The following is a 20,998-nucleotide window of genomic DNA, read 5'->3' as shown; positions in this document are numbered from 1 at the left end:
AGATTTTTTTGGCATTTACAAGGATATTCTTAGAGATTCTGTGAAGCTGAACTATTTTAACAAAGTGCTTGTCTTATAGTAGCAGATCAGACGCACTCTAGATAGCGTGACTGAAGCACAGATTCATTCATGTAAGAGCTAAACTTCCTCAGTGTTACAACAGCACTCTGTTTCTTCATTATCAGTGCTTTGATGTCCATCAGGAAATGCAGAGCTTTCATCTGCATCTTACAATTGCTGTAAGACATTTTCCTGAGACATATTAACAACTCACCTTTTTCCAGTGCTTCTGTTTGTTTCCTCCTGCAAGATTCAGTGCAATGTTGCGTTTATTTGGAACTTTACTATTGATTTGGGATTCTGCAAGCTGTAGTCCAAAGGGTTACTTTCCCCATATTTAGACTATATTCTCTTACATTTTACTGCCTAGTAAATGAATCATCCTCAAGGAAAAAAATGTTCCTGCTTACTGAATTTTTCTAGCAAATATTTTTATTTGAATCTTCCAGTAAAGATTCAAATAAAGATTTTCCAATAAAGATTTATTAGACAAGAGGAATAAAATATATTATTGCTCTTCTCTTTGCTTCTACGTTACATATTGAATGTCTCTTATTCAAAATTCCGAAATACTCAGAAATAGTCTGAGATAGTGACACCTTTGCTTTCTCATGACTCAATGTACACAAACCTTTTATTGTGTGCAAGGTCAAATGGATATATAAAAGGGATATATAAAACAAATGAATTTCATGTTTAGACTTTGGTTCCATGTCCAAAATATTTCATTATGTATCTAAGTAAAAATAAACGCATTCCACAACCCAAATACTTTTGGTTCCAAGCACTGTGGGTAAGGATTCTCATCCTGTAGCAACACATTCTAAAATGTAGCTCTTCTGTGCTTTTATTTACCTTGTCTTGTATACCTTTTGGTTAAACTTTGACACATCAGTTAAAAGTTTCCTTGAATAACTACAAAGGAGCAATCTGTAACCATATAAGCAAGATCCATCAAGTCCTGCTCTGAATTGTATCATTCTCACTGTTTCACCATTTCTGCACATATGAATATTCATGTGATACATACAAATTGAATACCCATAATTTAATATACAAACTTGATTGTGTAGAATTTTAAAAAATCATGGTCTTTCAATTAGGCTTTTAACATATTGTAGTTTAACACTTCTTTAAAAGTCCAGCCATGTCTTTTTTTCTTTTAATAATTCAGATCAGCAGATCTCCAATTTTTATAGCTTGTGTTTTCTGGTTTTTCTTTTTCATTCTTATTTTCAGGGATTATTCGCTTGAGGGATGGATTTCATGACCGCTACCCAGTGGAAGATTACCTGGATCTTTTCGATTTAGCTGCCCATCAGATTCAGAGTGTGCTTCAGGGAGATGCTGGAAATGACTTAATGAGCAACATCATAATTGGTACAAAATTTGTGTTGTTGAAAGCTTTCATTACCAGAATCACTGGGTTGTTGTGAGTTTTCCAGGCTGTATGGCTATGTTCCAGAAGCAACATTCACACTTGCCTCAAACAGACAAGAGTTCTTTCTCCCACCCTGGACATTGCACAGACAATATAAACCCCACTTGCCCAGTTTCCAACAAACCTCACAACCTCTGAGGATGCTTTCCATAGATGTGGGTGAAACATCAGGAAAGAATGCTTCTAGAACATGGCCATATAGCTCAGAAAACTCACAGCAACCCGGTACAAAATTGCTGTTTATGAGTTATACATTAATCGCAGTATTATTACTATAACAGAATTGTAGTTATATTCAATAAGCTAAGCAAGATTAACTCTGCTTAGTACTGGGATGAGAGGCCACATGAATACCAGATGCTGTAGACTATATTTCAGATGAAGAAACTGGCAAAACTATCTAAACATTCCTTGCCTAAGAAACTGTTAATGTGGGATTTGTGTATTAGTAGTGTTTAAATGAAATTTGTGTCTAGCATGTATTGCATCATCCAGGAAATGCTATAGTGTGTAAAGAGTTAATTTGGTAAGAAGCTGTATTGACCTTGGATATGTGTCTGGAGCCAGATAGGAGTGTCCAGACTACAAGTGTGTTTGTATATTGCTGATTGCATCAGATGAGATCTGTTCTGCCTGCTGAGAAGATCTGTGCTGTTTGCCTAGAGTGAAAGTCCTATGTCTATTGTCTGCAAGTCTGTTTGTTTTGTTCAGTAAAACTTTGTAAATACTTTTTAACATCGTCTCTGACGTTCCTTCGTTCTGCGCTCCACTGACGTCATTCATCTGCTGCTACGCTGTGCACATTACTCTGACAGAAACCCCTAGAAAATTGATGGTGTTTCCATACATTGATAGGCAGCATAAAGGGATACACATGTATCAAGAGAACAGTTCACCGTTACCTTTGAATAGTGCAAGCTAAATATGGTCTAAAATGTAAATAAGGTAGCACTGAAGTTATGTTGGCAGAAGAGAATGAATTCAAAGACACAGACCCCATCCTATCATTCAACCATTCTTAAAAGGAATGTGTCACAATCTTTGTCATCACCTGTAATGAAAATAATTTAAAATTCTGACAGAATTTAACCACTGGCTTAAACCAACTTTGTCTCATTTTGGGCAAAGTCATGGATAAGAGTTTGATGGAAACTTCAGAGTATCCTGCGCTGTTGGGGCAGTCTAGACCATTGGTTCTCAACCTGTGGGTCCCCAGATGTTTTGGCCTTCAACTCCCAGAAATCCTAACAGCTGGTAAACTGGCCAAAGTTATTGGCCAAAACACCTGGGGACCCACAGGTTGAGAACCATTGGTCTAGACAATTAGATCAGGTCTGATTTGGCTCCATCTGCTGTCCAGAGGGGACACCAATGCCGTCACCCTTTTCCTGCAGTTCTCAGTGAAGGGAAAGGGGATAGATAGATCATGACTACATGGCCAGGCACTTTTATAATTAAGCAACCCCACCTCCTTCTGCCTTATCGTGTCAATGAAAAAAATGGGATGCTCGCATGACTAGGAAGATGTGGTGGGAGGTCAGCCCTTTCCTTTATGCTGATCACATGGGCACTGTTTTCTTTCCACACAGATGAAGTTCAGTTGAAAAAAAGTTTACTTTGGCTTTTCCTCATCAAGTTTACATTGGAAAAACTTTGATTAATATGGTCATTATATTATAACTTTTATTACCTCGTTAAATATACAATTTAGTTGAGAATGCATGCATAGAATATATGAAAATCAAATATTCAATTATGAAACACTATTATTAATTCTCAGATTATTAAAAAGGAGATATATAATTAAAACTATAAACATTCATCTAACTTTATAAGGCAATGCAATTTTCTAACTAAAAACGTATCTGAATTTCGAGCTACTGGGTTATAATTATATTGTCAGCTGAAGCCATGGAGGTTTCAGAAGTGTTGCACAAGATACTGTGCTAGCAGCTCCAGGCATTCTAGACAGAGTTATTTATTTATGATCATTATTATGATAAATTTACTAGAATGTTTTCTTGAAAGCACATGATTTTATTCCATTAATCTCAGGATAAGGACATTCTCCAGACTTTCTCTAATGAAAGTAGTCAGTTTAATCATAACTTACATACTTCTGTGAAAAAATTGCTACATTTTGAACTGTGCTGTAAATGCAGGACTGTTAATTTATCAAGGGCTGAATATGGCTTCCTCCTCATAAACATTAATGCAGAATTGTGATGTGATTGTGGAAATGATGAAACTAATAAGAACTGTATTTTTGGTTGCATTATCCAAAATACTACCATGTCAGAGGAGTTAGTGGGGAGCAAAAATAATATGGTCATGTTACTAGCAAGGATATCAAAATCAGATATCTCATAGAGTCCATGTTAATGATTGGGGTATCACGCATGAACACATATTGATTGAATCTAATGATTTATTACTCTGAATCTAAGACTTGCATGCTAGTGGTAATCCCAAGTAGAATAGACTTATTTAATCAATTGAGTTAACACATCCATTTACTATTCAAACATTGATGCCATGGCTTTTTCTAGTTGGCACTAACAGTTGGATTCAGCCCTGGTTTTCACTGATGGTGGACTGGCCATATTTTGTTCTATTGCTGCCAGACCAAATTCTATACAAACAAATAACTAAGCAGAGACATAGCTGTTATATTGTAGTAACTATCCTCTTATCTCTTTGTTCATTCAGAAGCACATCTGGTGCTGTGGGCTTCTGACCCATGAAAGCATGTGCTGATATAAATTGGTTAGCCTTATAGGTGCAATACGGCTCTTTTATTTCCTCCCCAGCACCTTCTTATACTCAAACAAACTCTTCAGAACATCCTAGCCTTAGTATCTTTCGTTAATAGCAGATAGAAGTGTCCAATAGTAATTTTAATTGCTGTATTCCATCTCAGTGATTAGGAGATGTAGGATTTATAGTGCATTGGATATACCCAGAAGAAGAAGGGAGTCGCAGTGGCGCAGTGGGTTAAACCCTTCTGCCAGCTGAACTTGAAGACCTAAGCATCAGTGGTTTGAATCCACAAGAGGGGTGAGCTCCCATCTGTCAGCCCCAACTCCCCATGTGGGGACATGAGAGAAGCCTCCCACCGGATGGTAACACATTGTCCCTGGGTAATGTTTTTATAGATGACCGATTCTCTCACACCAGCAATGACTTGCAGTATATTCTCAATTTGCTTCTGACATAATGAAAAAAAACCCAGGGGAAGGACATAGACCAGTGTTTCTCAGATTCTGCTCTTCCAAATGTTTTGGACTTCATTTCCCAGAAATCCCAGCCAGCTTACTAGCTGTTAGGAATTGTGGCAGTCGAAGTCTAAAACATCTGGAGGACCAGAGTTCAAGAAACACTGGAATAGACAGTTCGATTTAAGCATGTGTACCCAGATCTCACCATGTATATGGTGGATCCAAATAGGGATGCATCTCATTCATGATGATGAGAAGTATAAGAAATCAAGGCTAAAGGAAATACTCCCTCAAGAATATACAGTTGAGTCTCACTTATCCAACGTTCTGGATTATCCAATGCATTTTTGTAGTCAATGTTTTCAATACATCGTGATATTTTGGTGCTAAATTCGTAAATACAGTAATTACTACTTAGCATTACTGCGTATTGAACTACTTTTTCTGTCAAATTTGTTGTAAAACATGATGTTTTGGTGCTTAATTTGTAAAATCATAACCTATTTTGATGTTTAATAGGCTTTTTCTTAGTCTCTCCTTATTATCCAACATATTCGCTTATCCAACGTTCTGCCGGCCCGTTTATGTTGGATAAGTGAGACTCTACTGTATAATGGGAAAAGCAGGTAGGGCAGTGCTGTGCAAGTTTATTCAGAACTGTAGGATAAAATAGTCCCTTTACTTCAGTGGGACTTAATTTTTGACAAGTGCATGGAGGATTGAAGTCATATTTTTAAAATGCAGCATTATTTAAACCTGTGTTCACATATATAACCCAATCGAATGTACATTTGATGTTAATGTAAACACGATTACAGATATACCTCAGTTGACAAACCCTCTGAGAATGAAGTCCCCTCTAAGCATTTTTATACCTACTCACCCCTTCTTTTCTCTGTCATCCTTTCTCTAGTTGGGGGGTTATCTAATAGTAGTATTGGTATTTGGATAATGATGAAAGATGGATAGAGAAACACAGACCTTGGGTCGCGGAAGTGTGTTTGCAATAAATAATGCAATAAAGCATGAGCTGGAAAAGAGTAGGCTTCTCCTCTAGCTTGCCAGGCAAGGTAAACAGCAGTAGCTTCCAGAATCTGTTACTGAACCTTGCATTAGGAGCAAAGAGAAAAAGGGAGAGCAGATAAGTCTGCCACATTAGCTACTTCCAGTATGTTAAAAAAAAAAAAGCACAGTTCTGTAAGTCTGGCTACAAAAATAAAAATAATAAGAGAAGTAGAATCGGTGAAAAACAAAAAAAGAAATCCTTGTGGAGAGAAACAGCGGGTTATAAATAAACATAATAATAATAATAATAATAATAATAATAATAATAATAATAATAATAATTCTCAAAGCACAGCAGACAAAGAATTAGTACAAGAAAACTGCATTACAAACCACATCTGACAGCTGGCACAACAAAGCACTGCATGGGTAGTTCCTTGACAAAATTAAAGGAAAAGTTGATAAGGAGAAGACCTAGTTATGGCTCACCAATAGAACACTGAAGGAGTCAGAAGGCCTGATTTTTGCAGCCCAGGAGCAAGCCATCAGAACAAATGCAATTAAGGCTAAGATAGAAAAATCAGCTGATGACTCAAAATGCAGACTTCAAGGAAGCTGATGAAACTATTGATCATATCCCCAGCTGCTGCAAGAAAATCGCACAGACAGACTACAAACAGAGGCACAACTATGTGGCCCAAATGATTCATTGGAATTTATGTCACAAGTACCACTTGCCAGTAGTAAAGAACTGGTGGGATCACAAACCTGCAAAGGTAGTGTAAAATTAACACACAAAAATACTGTGCGACTTTCAAATCCAGACTGACAAAGTTTTGGAACACAATACACTAGACCTCACAGTTGTGGAAAGGAAAAAGGTTTGAATTATTGATGTTGCCATCCCAGGCGACAGTCGATTTGATGAAAAACAACAGGAAAAACTCAGCCATTATCAGGACCTCAAAATCAAACTGCAAAGCCTCTGCCATAAACCAATACTTGTGGTCCCAGTAGTAATTGGCACACTGGGTGCTGTGCCAAAAGATCTCAGCCAGCATTTGAAAACAAAAAAAAACAAAACATTGACATCAGCTTCAAAAGGCCACCTTACTTGGATCTGCGCACATCATTAAAAAATACATCACACAGTCCTAAACGCTTGGGGAGTGTTTTACTTGTGATGTTCTGATACGAAATCCAGCATATATATCTTGTTTGCTGTGTCATACTGTGTTTTTGTGTCAGAATAATAATAACAACAACAACAACAACAATTCTGAAAGAGGTTTTTAGGTGGTCTCCTAAAAAATTCAAAATGATGCTGTTCTGCAAGACTCATGTGACCTGGTTGCTTCATTTCACATGTGCATGTTATTAGATTTGAATAAAAAGTTTGCTGAAACATGTTGAACTGTGCTTCTTTTTTGTGGTGTAGGAACTTATGCCCATTCTTTCCATGTCATTTCTGCCTCTGGGAATAAATTGTCTGTTAAAGAAGTCTTGAACAGCAACAAGTTGACTTCATTAACTAAGGGATATCTGTGTGCCCATTTGGAATTAAGCATAATTTTAAATGACTTTTTGGGGTTTTTATATGAAACTTGCATTTATTTATTTATATCCTGCTTTCCTCCATACAGGATCTACGGTATTAATAACATTTTGTACAAAAGAGGGGGCAAAATCTCTTAACATTATTTAACACATGGCTTTTAATTCCCTGTCTTATAAAGCCTTATAGCAATGCTTTATTTAGTTCTTCTTGAATGAAGTTTAACTGTATGAAACTTTTGTCATTTCTAGGAGAGGCAAGTGCTTCAACAATGTGGGACAACAATGCTTGGGTTTTCTTCTATGACAACAGTACAGAGGGAGAACCTCCTTTTTTAATACAAGATTTTATCCATGCCTTCCAGCCGAATGCAAAACTGATTGTCATGCTTCGGGATCCTGTTGAAAGGTTAGCACCCATTACTTAAGAAACATATTTTATGGATTTGTTCTGCTTATGTTTAGTTAACTGTCCTAGGAATTCTATTTACCCAAATACGTACTGCTAACACTTCACAGAATTTGTTGGTTTAATAAGCTGAAGTTGTCCCATGCCTGCTTTATAGGGTATCAGCTGCATGAAGAAAAGGAGATTCATTTTGCCAGCTATTGGAGCATGGATGAATGATGTTTCTATTAGGTTTGTGCTTATTTATCCTCCTGTACTGGTCAGGAGCACCCGGTGGCGCAATGGGTTAAGCCCTTGTGCCGGCAGGACTACTGACTAAAAGGCTGGTGGTTCAAATCCAGGGAGCGGGGTGAGCTCCTGTATGTCAGCTCCAGCTTCCCATGCAGGGACATGAGAGAATACGATTTATTCACAATATAGTTTAAGACACTACTTGCCACGCTTTGTGTCAAGAGTTATATTTGGAAACACGCTGTTGACTTGATGAATATATTTTGTAGCCTCTGAATGCTAACATATGGTAATTGTATGCAAGAGAGATGGGAGAATTGGCTTTCTTCTGGAAATGATTTGGAAATGTTCTGCAGTGTGACTCTAATGTTTGCTAGTCTTGGTGTATTTTATATTGTGCCTTTGGACTTGGAACATAAGCTCCCGTTCAGTTACAATGGAGAAAAATTACAGTATGCCAGCTTTTTTAAAAAACCCTCAGTGAATAATTTCATTGCTGAATTGGAAATATTGAATTAGTGAGTGCCGTGTAATATAACTTCTGTTCTATCACATTATAAATAAATAAATAAATAAATAAATAAAATATAGTGAAGATCCAGAGATCGATTGCATCATGATCTGTTGCACCAAGAATAAGAGTACCTTTCCCCATCTCCTTCTTTCTTTCCTTTTTTAACACAAAGTTTGTAAGAGAGAGAAAAGACCAAATTCACAACGAAAATATATATATTTATGTGCTGTAATTCAAGGTTAAAGATGGGTTATAGATCCAAAAAGGTTGTACACTGTTCTATTTCCAGTAACCCAGCTGATTTTAAGAGGTTATAACGATTTATCGCAGCTCATTTGTGAAATGTCTTCAAGGTGGACGTTATTGCCTATTGAATATTTTGCTTTGGGGAAAATGCTATGTTGCCTTAGGTACTGAGAAAGAACTTAAAGTAAGTAGTCATGGTTGTGATACAGCTTAGATCAGAGGTGGACAAATTTGGATATACATTGCCCAGACCTTTCTACATTTTCATTTATCATTTTTGTTATAACTTGAAATTGGGTTGAACTGGCATTGATGCCACTTAATGTGCACAAGATACTACAGAAATTGTAGACCAGTGGTTCTCAACCTAGTGTCCCCAGATGTTTTTGGCCTACAACTTCCAGAAATCCCAGTCAGTTTACCAGATGTTAGGATTTCTGGGAGCTGAAGGCAAAAAACATCTGGAGACCCCAGGTTGAGAACCACAGCTGTAGATAAACACAGGTTTTCTTCTAGAATTGCCCTGTATTTGGCTTCATCTGTTTTGCCTTCAGTCATGACCAGTTAACTAGTCCTTGTTGCTAATGGAGAATGCCTCATGCTTAAGTCAACAAGTCGAACACTTCCCAAGTGTTTAGGACTGTGTGATGTATTTTCGGATGATGCATACAGATCCCAGTAAGGTGGCCTTTTGCAGTTGGACAGATAGTAATTTTGTCAATGTTTATTGTTTCCAAATGCCTATTGAGATCTTTTGGCATGGCACCCAGTGTGCCAATTACCACTGGGACCTCCTGCTCTGGTTTATGCCAGAGCCTTTGTAGTTCAATTCTTTTTTCTTTCTTTTTTTTTTGGGGGGGGGGGAGGGGGGTTAACTGCTCCAAAGATGCTGAGAGCTGTGCTGGTGGTAATGTAACTACCGGCAGGTCCAACCAAGCCGGAGAGGTCTCAGTTAAGGAGTGGAACTAAGAGCACCTAACTCATTAGCATTATGGAGAAACAAACCAAAACGAAGTCTGTACTGGCTCGGTCATCGCCCAGGATAAAAAGGACCACGGTTGATGCTGCTGATTCCGGACATCCATTGACAAGTTGGCTACAGAATCAAAATACAAATGAACAGTCACAGAAGTGGCAGAAATATACAATGCCAGAAAACTGCACAGTAGTTATTATTATTATTATTATTATTATTATTATTATTATTATTATTATTATTATTATTATTATGAAAGAAAGCAAAAACATGTTGTCAGTCTAGAACAGTGGTTCTCAACCTGTGGGCCCCCAAGTGTTTTTACCTTCAACTGCCAGAAATCCTAACAGCTGGTAAACTGGCTGGGATTTCTGGAGTTGTAGGCCAAAATCATAAATCAACAGTAAGATTTTGCTAGAGCTATACACCAGTTCAATTAAATTTGGGATTTTGTGTGGTTTCCAGGCTGTATGGGCTTGTTCTAGTAGAATTTTTCCTTCAAAGGTAGCTTTTTTCATTCAAAGTTAGCTCAAGGAAGGTTCCAGAGTAGACCATGTACTGAAACACTGTATCCTAATGAAAAGGTAGTTGCTTGTTGAGAAAAGTTAAGGAAATGAAAAGAGAAAATGGCAAATTGAAGAAAAGAACTTCTAATAAGTAACAAAAAAGATAACAAGGTTTTGAAACAAATTGATTTAGAAATTTATCATTATATAGGTGGTGGTAGAAGTTATGAGAATGAGGAACAGCATCAAGAAAATAATAATGTGAAAATGAGAAATGAATTCTGCAAGACTTTTACAGATAGTTGGAGGGATGAGAACAATAAGTTAGCAAACCTATATGACAGCAGTAATAGGACAGGCCCCTGGATCTGGAGTATTTTCACTAAGGCCCCTTCCACAACTGAATAAAATCCCATATTTTCTGCTTTGAACTGGAATAAATGGCAGTGTGGGCTCAGTTAACCCAGTTCAAAGAAGATATTGTGGGATTTTCTGCCTTGATATTCTGGGTTATATGGCTGTGTGGACGGGCCATTATTATTTTTCTGTCCATCCAAAAAAAAAAAATTAAAACATTCTCATTATGTACAATGGGATTCTAAAAAGATGCTTTGGAAATGGTCTTAGTTTTCTCAGGGCCCTTTCAGACAGGCCTTAGATCCTAGGATCTGATCCCAGGTTTTCTGTTTATCCCAGATTATCTGGCAGTGTGGACTCATATAACCCAGTTCAAAGCAGAAAACTTGGGATCAGATCCTGGGATACAGGGCCTGTCTGGAAGGGCCCTCAAGGATGAGGTCTGCCTTTCTAACATACCCAACCTATCAGTGAATCTGAGTAAGCTGTCTGCATATGACAGCTGAACTGTCATGATTTTGCTGGAGAAAAAAAATACAAAGTTACTTGCTATAGTCTAAATAAAATCTCATTATACAAATAACATGCCTTTTAATTCCCTGGACAATCGCTGTTGTTCCACTACCTTTCTTTTCATTATGATAACATGACTTGACTGCAACTGCTTTTCATTTGTTCCAATTTTTTGTCATTCACAGATTGTATTCTGATTATCTCTACTTTGCAAGTGCTAACAAATCAGTCGAAGACTTCCATGAAAAAGTGGCAGAATCACTGCAGCTCTTTGAAAATTGCCTTGCAGATTATTCCCTGAGAGCCTGTGTATACAACAACTCTCTTAACAATGCCATGCCAGTATGTAAATTAAAATTCATACTTGATTACATGCTTAAAAATGGATTATAAAACCAATGTTACCACACGAAAAGTTTAAAACAAAATCCTTACAAAATTAAGATCTTGCTTCTTGCTTCACAAAAAAATGGGTTGTATCACCTTAGATTGTTGTTGGGGTTTCAGGTGAATACAAGTTTCACTCTGTAAAACAGTGGTTCCCAACCTTTGGTCCTCCAAGTGTTTTGGTCTTCAGCTCCCACATTTCCTAACAGCTAGCAAGCTGACTGGGATTTCTGGGAGTTGATGTCAAAAACAACTAGAGGTCCAAAAGTTGGGAACGAGCGATTCAAAAGAATGTTCATATAGAAACCTCATTTATGCAAAAGTCTTGGTCGGAGACCTCTTTCTATCTAATAGTTATATAGGTTAAGAGTTTGAGGAAGAAAAATTGAGGGTAATATGGGTTGGTTCCCAACTGCATCTGAATTATTCCATTTCAGATTTCTTCTTCCAGGTAATGTTTGTGGACTGCCTAGTAGAATTGGTTTGCCCTTGTCTAATTTTAGTTAAAAGCTCTGTTCCAAAAAATGACTGTCGTACCCCAGGGCTGTAGCCACTTATGACCATAGCATCACACAAGAGTCCAGAGTAAAGGCAAACAATTTATTGCAAAAACACACAAAAGATATATAGTAAAAAGCAGGGTTAAGGAAATAAGATGAAAATCCAAAAAGTCAATAATTAATTGTCTCTTGTAAATCCAAAAGCAAGACAGTCCCAAAATAAAAAGGCAGCTTTAATCCATAAACAAAACCTAAACAAGAATACAAAACAAGAACATGAAAAATGTCCAGAATGCTTGAATCTCAAAAGCAAGACTTGATACAGGGACTAGAGAAGCCAGGTCTAGCTGTACTTGAAAGCCATGTTGCCTGAACTGAAATCAGTGTCTATTAGCTTCTAATAAACAGACATGAAAGCATTACATCTGCCCTAAAATTTCTGCTTCCTACAAAGCCGTGTTGATCTACGAAGCTGGCTATCTGCTCTAATTTGCAAACGTGCCTCCTTGCTGAGGTCATTCTCATGAGAGTTTATCTCAGTTTGTCTTTGCTAGACTTCTTATCTAGGTAGGATGATTCCAACTCTTGTACCTGACTTTGAGGTTTAGAGGCAATTACATTCTCAAACCCTGCATCTGTGCCTGCATTACTATCTGACACGGTTTCACTTTCTTGCCTGCATCAGAATGAATCCCACAATCCAGTCTGACTCTCATTAGAGAACCCATCGGCCTCTGGCTGCTGTGACTGCTCCTGAGCTACAATAATGACATTAATATGATGAGAATTGATTGGTTTCTGGAAGACCTGTCTCAGATAAAATGGTGGATAGAAGGGGCAGGGTAGGTCTTGGAATAGGGATGCTGCCTTGGGTTGTGAAATAGTAGAATTATAGGCAGCTGATACGGATGACCATTTCACATTTGTTTACAACTTATCATTCAGGTTAACATGGATATAACAGTTAACAAGTATATTACCTGAGTGATGTCAAAGACACATTGCATTTGGCTGCCCATTTCCACCCACCCCTTTACAATTTCATGATGAGGGCTAATAGTTATCACTATCCACACTGCTGCATTATCCCAATACATTTCAACTGTTTCAAGATTATGAAGTTTGTTTGTTTGTTTGTTTTTTTAAAAAGAAGACTTTCTTCCTCCAGTAAGTAAATAAGTTAAAATGTTTACCTTGTAGTTGAACTGAGATTAAGTGCTTAAATTCAGAAGGGAAGTCCCATGTGTTTGAAATAATGCCTTGTTTCTTCTACAATGTCAACAGTGTAACTTAGTAGTAGTAGTAGTAGTAACTTTATTTATAATCCATCCCATCTTCCTGAGGGGACTTGGAGCGTCTTACAAAAGTGTAAATAACACAACAATAATCAAAATAAAATGATGATAAAAAAGCAATAAACCAATAACCAATTTAAATAGATGTTACATTTAAATAGTATAGGATGTTAGCTGAGGATATATCAATTAGACATCATGACGGCTTGTGTTTAAGACTGCAATCAGCTGGAATAGTAGAGAAGGTTAAAGTTGGATCTATATCCTATATCTCTGGATCTGGTCCCAGATTATCTCCTTATCCTAGGTTATCTGGCAGTGTAGATGCATATAATCCAGTTCAAAAGAGATAATCTGGGATCAGATTCTGAGATATTGGATAGTGTAGATCCAGCCTTGATTACTTTTTAATTTAATTCTTTTATAACTCATAGTTTCATTAAAATAGTACTCAACATAGCTAATGATCAAAAATTAAAAACACAAGTTGAGTAGGCCTTATTTGGAAACCTGAAATATTCCAATTTTGTCCCCATAAATGGCTGAAATAGTGATACCTTTTGTGGAGATGTGTGACAGGAATGGAATCCTCTTGATCCCACCGCTGCCACCAAATTGTGGAGAGGTGTACACAGATGTGTGACAGAGATGGAATCCTCTTGATCCCACCACACACACAGATACCACCAATTATAAAGATGTCTTATGGATGATGATTCTAATTAATTATTTATTTAATTATCTTCTTCGCTGCCACCAATGGAGGAGATGTCGGCAGATGGCACTGGTTCTTTTTATACCTTCTTTGCTTATTTTACCTCAGATGTTGATGTTGCTTAACTTAGTACAGGAGTATGACAGAGACTTAGATGGAATAAAATTAAAACAAGTTTATTGCATGTACAGAGCTTGATGGTTTCTTATAACCTTTTAAAGGCACTTAGCTTAATGGTTACAAACAGATATGAGGTGTTCAGACTTTCAAAATACTTCTTCCTCTCAGCTAAACTAAAACCTGATCCTCCTGGATCTACTGGGATTAACTTTCCCTAATCCACAGCCTCTGTAAATGACCCTAAACAAGTCCCCTAACTTGCTTAGTCTGGCCTAATAGAGGTCTGTCCCTCTGGTTCCCTTCAGTCTTGAAACCAGACTGCTCCCTGTGATTTAAAATCACAGACTGTCTAAAATAAATCCTTTTATTTTAGACCTGACTCAAATTCTTTTATTTGAGCCACCCTGATCCTCCACATGAGAATCAGTCTTCTTCCTGCGACTAAAAATCACAGACTTCTCGGTTTGCAATATCTAGATGTATATCTTTGCCGAGGAAAAATAGCCATAAGAACAAACAAGGAGTATTTTTCATCAGTTGTGAAGTACGAATGGCCCTTTGGAGTCCTAGATCAGAAAACTTGCCAAAGGAGGTAGCAACAGACAATACATATTCCTTTGATTTTTGTACCAGTACACATTTGAAGGGGCTCAAGGCTGTCTTTACTTCTGCATCTAGAGTCACACACACATACACACACACAACCACTATACTCCCAAATCCTTTCGACTTAATGGAATTTGTGACCTGGAAGGTCTATGAAGGTAGCTGACAATGTTGGTCCAGAATCAGGTTTATGATCAGCACACTTTTAAACTATGCTTGTCACCTTATGGCATCAGGGTCACCTGCAGTAAAAATAAAAAGCAATCCAAAGAGGATAAGAATAAGGGTGTTTTGTGGGTTTGTTTTTTAACCAATACTTCTCACAGTAGCTCTGGATCATTGGTTTAGAAAAAAAAGAAAGGCAGCTAGCAAATACAACATATCCCAAAGCTTGGCCTACATTTTTTCTTAGCTAAAGCATACAATTAAGACAAAAACTTAGATGGCTAATTATGAAACAATTACTGTATCATTAATATATTCCATTACATGTATGGTTCATTCTTGCTGTCACCCCCCATGCTCATCTGTTGTAAAGTGGTAATCACCAAGAATGAAAGGGAAAAGAAGTTTTAAATGTTTTAAAACATTCCCCTTTTCCTTTCCAAATGGCGGTTGGCTCCGCCCCCGTTGTCATAGCAACCGGTTCTTCAATGCTGGTATTAACAGCTCTAATACTCACCATTTTAAATTAACTAAACCTGACTGTTTAAACAAATCAAATAAACATGTCATCATTAAACAAAATAAAATCATACACTTCTTTACACCTTTGCTTTCTGATGGTTCAGTATTCATACACTTTATTTCATGCACAAGATGATTAAAATATTGTGTATAAAATTAATATGTATATGCACACATACATTATGTGTTTAGATTATGTGTCCATGTCCATGATATTTCATTTTGCAAGTATTCCAAAATCCAAAAAAAAAACAAAAACCCCTCAAACACTTATAGTCCCAAGCATTTTGGATAAAGAATGCTTAGCCTGCTAATTCAAAATTATAATTAAAATTTAAAAGCCCTTTGCAATAAAAAGTAATCATCACCAAACATATTAAAGTGCCCTTGAGCAAACACCATAACTTAAAAGATTATCTAAATAAAATATCTGTCTGTCAGCAGAAAGACAGCAGGTATATAAAAATGATATAATTAAAATCTGCATTTGTGCTTGTTTGTTTTATGTATTTAGCACAATCATTTATATTATTATTTTTCATCCTTTTAGGTAAGGCTCCAAGTTGGTCTGTATGTTGTTTTTCTTCTGGACTGGCTGACAGTTTTTAATAAAGATCAAATACTAGTTCTTCGCTTGGAGGATCATGCATCCAATGTTAAGTTTACTATGCACATGGTGTTCCAGTTTCTTGATTTAGGTAGGTATGTTGTACATCTCTGAGCTTTAGGTTTGATCTTTTGGTCCATTCATTTGTCTATCACCTTCAGAAATGGATTAATGCATCCTGGCAATAGTCATACACTGGGGTTTCCTTTCTGTATGTAGTCTGCCTGGTCTACTGAGATACTTGTCCAGTTGGGCATATATTCACAAGGCACAATTTGCTGGCCTTAAAAAGTTCAATAACATTAATATCCACTACATAATTGGACTGCATATATTCAAACTTAATTGTTGAGGTTGCTTAAATGTAACCTTGCAATGTCCATAAAACAATAATTATTTTAATTACCCCCCTTTTTAAAATCACACTGCATTTAGATTTACTTCACACATATTTTAGTCAATTAATTTGCAGTCACATTTCAGAAAAATAGCAAATTCACCATTTTACCAGAAGTACAGTATGTGTGTCAAAGGTTATGGCTACATACGTCACAATTTCCATGTTAAAACAATTTGGTCATAACCTAAATAGGAAAATGCATTCACTCAAATGGCATGATGTCAGTAGAGCCCAGTTCAGTATTGAAATGATTTTTGTCTGGACCTCTTATGAATTAATAAATTATTTAAAGTAAGCCATAAAATCTTCCTTTGAAGGAATAAATGTGAAATAGTTATGATTTCCAAAAGCATAATGTTAAACAGAAACAATATTTTACCTTAAATGTGAATTGATTATTTTATACTGTCATATTTTTTAAAGTTAACCATGAGGAATGATTTTCACTCCTTATGATTCAACACAACAAACTGATAATATAAGGGGATGAGTGCTATTAATTATTAGATGTTTCAAAAGTGTCAACACTTTGGAATGTTATCTTGAATAATGTACTAAATTAGCATTAATTTGTGGGAACTTACAAATAGAATAAGAAACATACCTTTCATCTTTTATACTTTTTTCCACATTAGAATTATAACTCACATACACTCCTCATACTTTCAGAAACCAGATTTGTTTTTGGAACATGATCTAGAAGTCCTGCTAAGGAGCCCTTCTACACATGAAACAATTAATCAGTTTAGGGTGAAATCAATTTCTGCTTGTGGAACAGGATTTTCCTACAGTCGTCTGCTATGCAATGTTTTCAAAAGATGTCGAACAAGAAATGTTATTTGGCTATAAGCTTTAATGTGAATGATTTCTCTTTCACTAAATAAAATCAGTGGGGAGACAATCAGCAGGTTTGGTGTAGAGCACATGGGTCAAACTCAAGGCCTGCAGCCTGAATCCACCCCACCATGTCATTTTATATGGCCCTTCAAATGCCCACAATGTCTTGTATTCCTCATCAGTAGACATTGGGGACTAGAGCTGATGTGATACAGGAACATCTGAAAGACTGCAGGATAATAGGGTTTGATTTTAGATACAAAACTCGTGGATGTGATAGCTGATGTTAAAATGTTCTTCAATGTTTCCCTCACCTTGGAGCCACAAGTCTTGTTGGGTGCAGTTCCCATTATACCCAGTCAGCATGGCAGATAATCAAAAGTGATGGGAGGTGTCACTCAGTAATGTCTGGAGACCCAAATTGGGTAGAAATTAATGAGCCCCAACCACTATGTCAAAAATATAGTTCTCCAGTCATGGATTCAGTGGCCCTTTGAAGGCAACCATAAGGATGATGCAGACTTTGATGGAAATGAGTTTGACAGCCTGGTAAAGTTTTAATTCATTTGAAATGGGTTCTGTTTCTGGAACTAGAAAGAAATACAAGCCATCCATGCTTCATGTATTCAGTGCCCTGTCGTGCCTCCTCAAGATTTCTCACTGTTTATTCCTGTTAAGCCCTCAGTTAGAGGAGATTAGCATTTTATATACAGTTTGTGGGGTTAGTCTAGACAGCCTTTTTCTCTTTTGTTTGAAACCTTCTCTCCTTGTCCCTTTAACACTTAACCACCTCTCAGTGGTGGAGCTTTAGCCAAGTCCCTTCTAGCTCCTTTAGGAGTCAGGCAGTGTGCTATTGGAAAATAATAATAATTTTATTCTAATAATAATAATAATCATCATCATCATCATCATCATCTATTTGGGGGCCCTGATGGCACAATGTGTTAAAACACTGAGCTGTTGAACTTGCAGACAAAAAGGTCCCAGGTTCAAATTCCGGGAGTGGAATGAGCGCCCGCTGTTAGCCCCAGCTCCTGCCAACCTAACAGTTCGAAAACATGCAAATGTGAGTAGATCAATAGGTACCGCTCCAGCGGGAAGGTAACAGCACTCCATGCAATCATGCTCCACATGACCTTGCAGATGTCTACGGACAACGCTGGCTCTTTGGCTTAGAAATGGAGATGAGCACCAACCCCCAGAGTCGGTCACGACTGGACTTAATGTCAGGGGAGACCTTTATCTTTACTAATACTTTATTTATACCCCGCCACCATCTCCCCACGGGGACTCGGGGCGGCTCACATGGGGCAAGGCCCGACCATCATAATATACAAAAACAACAGCATAAACACATTGCACAATATACAAAAAATAAAACACAGTAAGACAATAAAACAGGAGTTAATGCAGCGGTAATAATATCAATCAACCACCAAGTACAATTTAATCAACTTCAACTACCAAGTACAATTCAGATCCCACCCCATCTCCCTGAAAGGATTCAGGGCATCTTACGTGGGGACCAAGCCCAGTAAAGCAACAATAAAATACAACAACATAAGATACATTCAATTACAATGAATTAATACATCAAACCATATGAAAATCATAAAAGCATAAACTCAACAACAACCGATAACCAATAACCAATAGCCGGGCGCAATGGGCATGTTCAACAATTGGAGGCAAGGCAATAAAATATACATGTGCAATATATTGCAAGGCCACTAATAAGATGGATCAGTAATAAAGTGCAGTGGCTGGGTATAGGTGGAGGTAAAAAGATGAAGATTAAGGAAGGTGGAAAAACCACAAAATAGAATGTCACATCAAAGTTATACAAGTCACATCGAAGCCACATAGAACTTACATCAAAGCTATATGAAAGTAAAGACACAAAGTAAAGCCATATTGGAGATATAACAGACTGAGATCCAATTGAAACCATATTAAAGTGACATCCAGTCAAAACTATAGTTGTTTTGAGGACTTTAACTCCCCCCACAAAGACTGGCAGTAAAATTCTTGAGGAGAGGAAGTTTGAGATCTGTTATTTAATAAATTGTTGTTCTTATTTCAGATGTGTAGCATTCGATCTGTTCCTTGCTTCACAGACACCTTCCAAATAAATAACTAGTGCGGGGGCAGGACGGCCCCACTTAATACTGTTTATCTTTGAAATGTTTGGGGAAATGTATCGGCAACAAACCTGTACATACATATGTTAATCTTTGCTTGCTTGCTTGTTTGTTTGTTTGTTTCACTACAGGGGCCCTAACTGAAAAACAAGAGGCTCTCATTACCAAGAGCCCTGCATCGAACACTAGAAGGCCCGAGGATCGAAATCTAGGCCCGATGTTACCTCTCACAAAGGAAATTCTACGAGATTTCTATCAGCCTTTTAACACAAAACTGGCTCAAGTTCTTTCTGATGACGCTTTTTTATGGAAAAAACCATAACCACAGTTTCAGTGCCAGAAATACGATGCTTAAAGAAAATTTTATTTTTTTAAAATCCTGATTTAAGGTGCAATCAATTACTAATTCTGAGATCAAGAGTTCTATTGCAATTAAATCTTTCTCCTGAAGGTTAATATATGTCAAAGAAACTATAGAAGAACATAAAGCAACATGATTGTCAATCTCCTTTGCAACAACTTTTTCTGTCTCAGCAAAAGAACACTGTGTAGATATTGTTGTTATGAAGCAATCTTACATCCTCTGGTTTATGGTTTTGAAATATAATTTGCAAGCTATTACAGTACAGAAATTAGCACTAGCCACCTAAGATGCACATCCATTTTTGTTTTTAAGCTATGTCTTGCATTCAAAACAGCATTTTAACCATTAAAATTTAATTGATTTTAATTTAAAAGCCTGCTTTTTATTGGAACCAAACACTTTAGTATGCAAACTCTTCAGCCACAATGAACCTATTAAATTTGCCTCAACTGTGTAGCTAGAAACAGAAGAGCAACAGGAAGTGAGTTATTAATGGATTATGTTTAAATAGTCCCGAAGTATATCATTCTTTTGTAATTTTAGTGTAAAGAGTTTTTCTTTATTAACAATGCTTTTTCTCAAATGTAAAATTGAAGGGGAAGATGAGACACCACATAAAAGACTACCCAACTCAATAACACTGTAGGATAAAGATAGGTTTTATTATAATGAAGAATGAAGGAAGAAGGAGGAAACTTAAATTTGCTTTCAAGCCTAAATAATACATCCAGTGTGCTTATCTGTATCCCACATGGACATGACTACAGAGAATACTGGGATTAGATTGTGTGTGTGTACTGCAGAAATAGCTATTTAATGTTCTATTGAATAGCCCAAATGTGTAATGCTAATTTGTATAGTGAATAGTACAATATCTAGAATTCAAAGAAATAGTTGTGTTAATCTGAATCAATATGTAAAGGGATCTTGTAGTACTTTAGAGATTTTGGGTGCATCTACACCAGTGGTTTTCAACCTGTGGGTCGTGGCCCAGCAGTGAGCCGTGAGAACAAAAATCCGGTCTGTGAACCTCCTTCCTCTTTATTTATTTATTTTATTTTATTAATTCTATTTCCACTTTTTTCCACAGAGCTGACCATTGCATCTCTAGATTATTAAATATGGTTTTCTGTGGGCAAGCAGATAGCGACTACAGGATGGCATATGTTTTGTATCAGAAACTAGAGCTGAAGTGGTCTATCCATTTTTTTGCATCAATACCCTAAATAGCCAAACCGAATCTAAAGTTGACAAAAACTTATTCATAACCCTTTTGGTAATGTCGGAGAGTGGTCCCTGTTCACGTGAG

The 20,998-nt window shown here is 36.9% G+C and overlaps 1 protein-coding gene across 3 annotated transcripts in view; it reads left to right on the top strand.

The window, feature by feature from the left end:
- chst15 (carbohydrate sulfotransferase 15) overlaps positions 1-20,055 on the top strand; it is a 113,342-nt gene extending 93,287 nt beyond the window's left edge. For all 3 annotated transcript variants that reach the window (XM_008106735.3, XM_003218584.4, XM_008106734.3), the window contains 5 exons: positions 1,300-1,440; positions 7,531-7,687; positions 11,216-11,372; positions 15,891-16,038; positions 19,457-20,055. In XM_008106735.3, the coding sequence (XP_008104942.1) occupies positions 1,300-1,440; positions 7,531-7,687; positions 11,216-11,372; positions 15,891-16,038; positions 19,457-19,647 (794 nt within the window). In that variant the 3' untranslated portion in view covers positions 19,648-20,055. The remainder of the gene's footprint in view (positions 1-1,299; positions 1,441-7,530; positions 7,688-11,215; positions 11,373-15,890; positions 16,039-19,456) is intronic.
- Positions 20,056-20,998: the final 943 nt, after the last annotated feature.

The sequence above is a fragment of the Anolis carolinensis genome, chromosome 3 (assembly GCF_035594765.1).
Source record: "Anolis carolinensis isolate JA03-04 chromosome 3, rAnoCar3.1.pri, whole genome shotgun sequence".
Taxonomy (NCBI): domain Eukaryota; kingdom Metazoa; phylum Chordata; class Lepidosauria; order Squamata; family Dactyloidae; genus Anolis; species Anolis carolinensis.
Note: the sequence above shows the minus strand (reverse complement) of the source record. Positions and strands in the feature narration are given on the sequence as shown.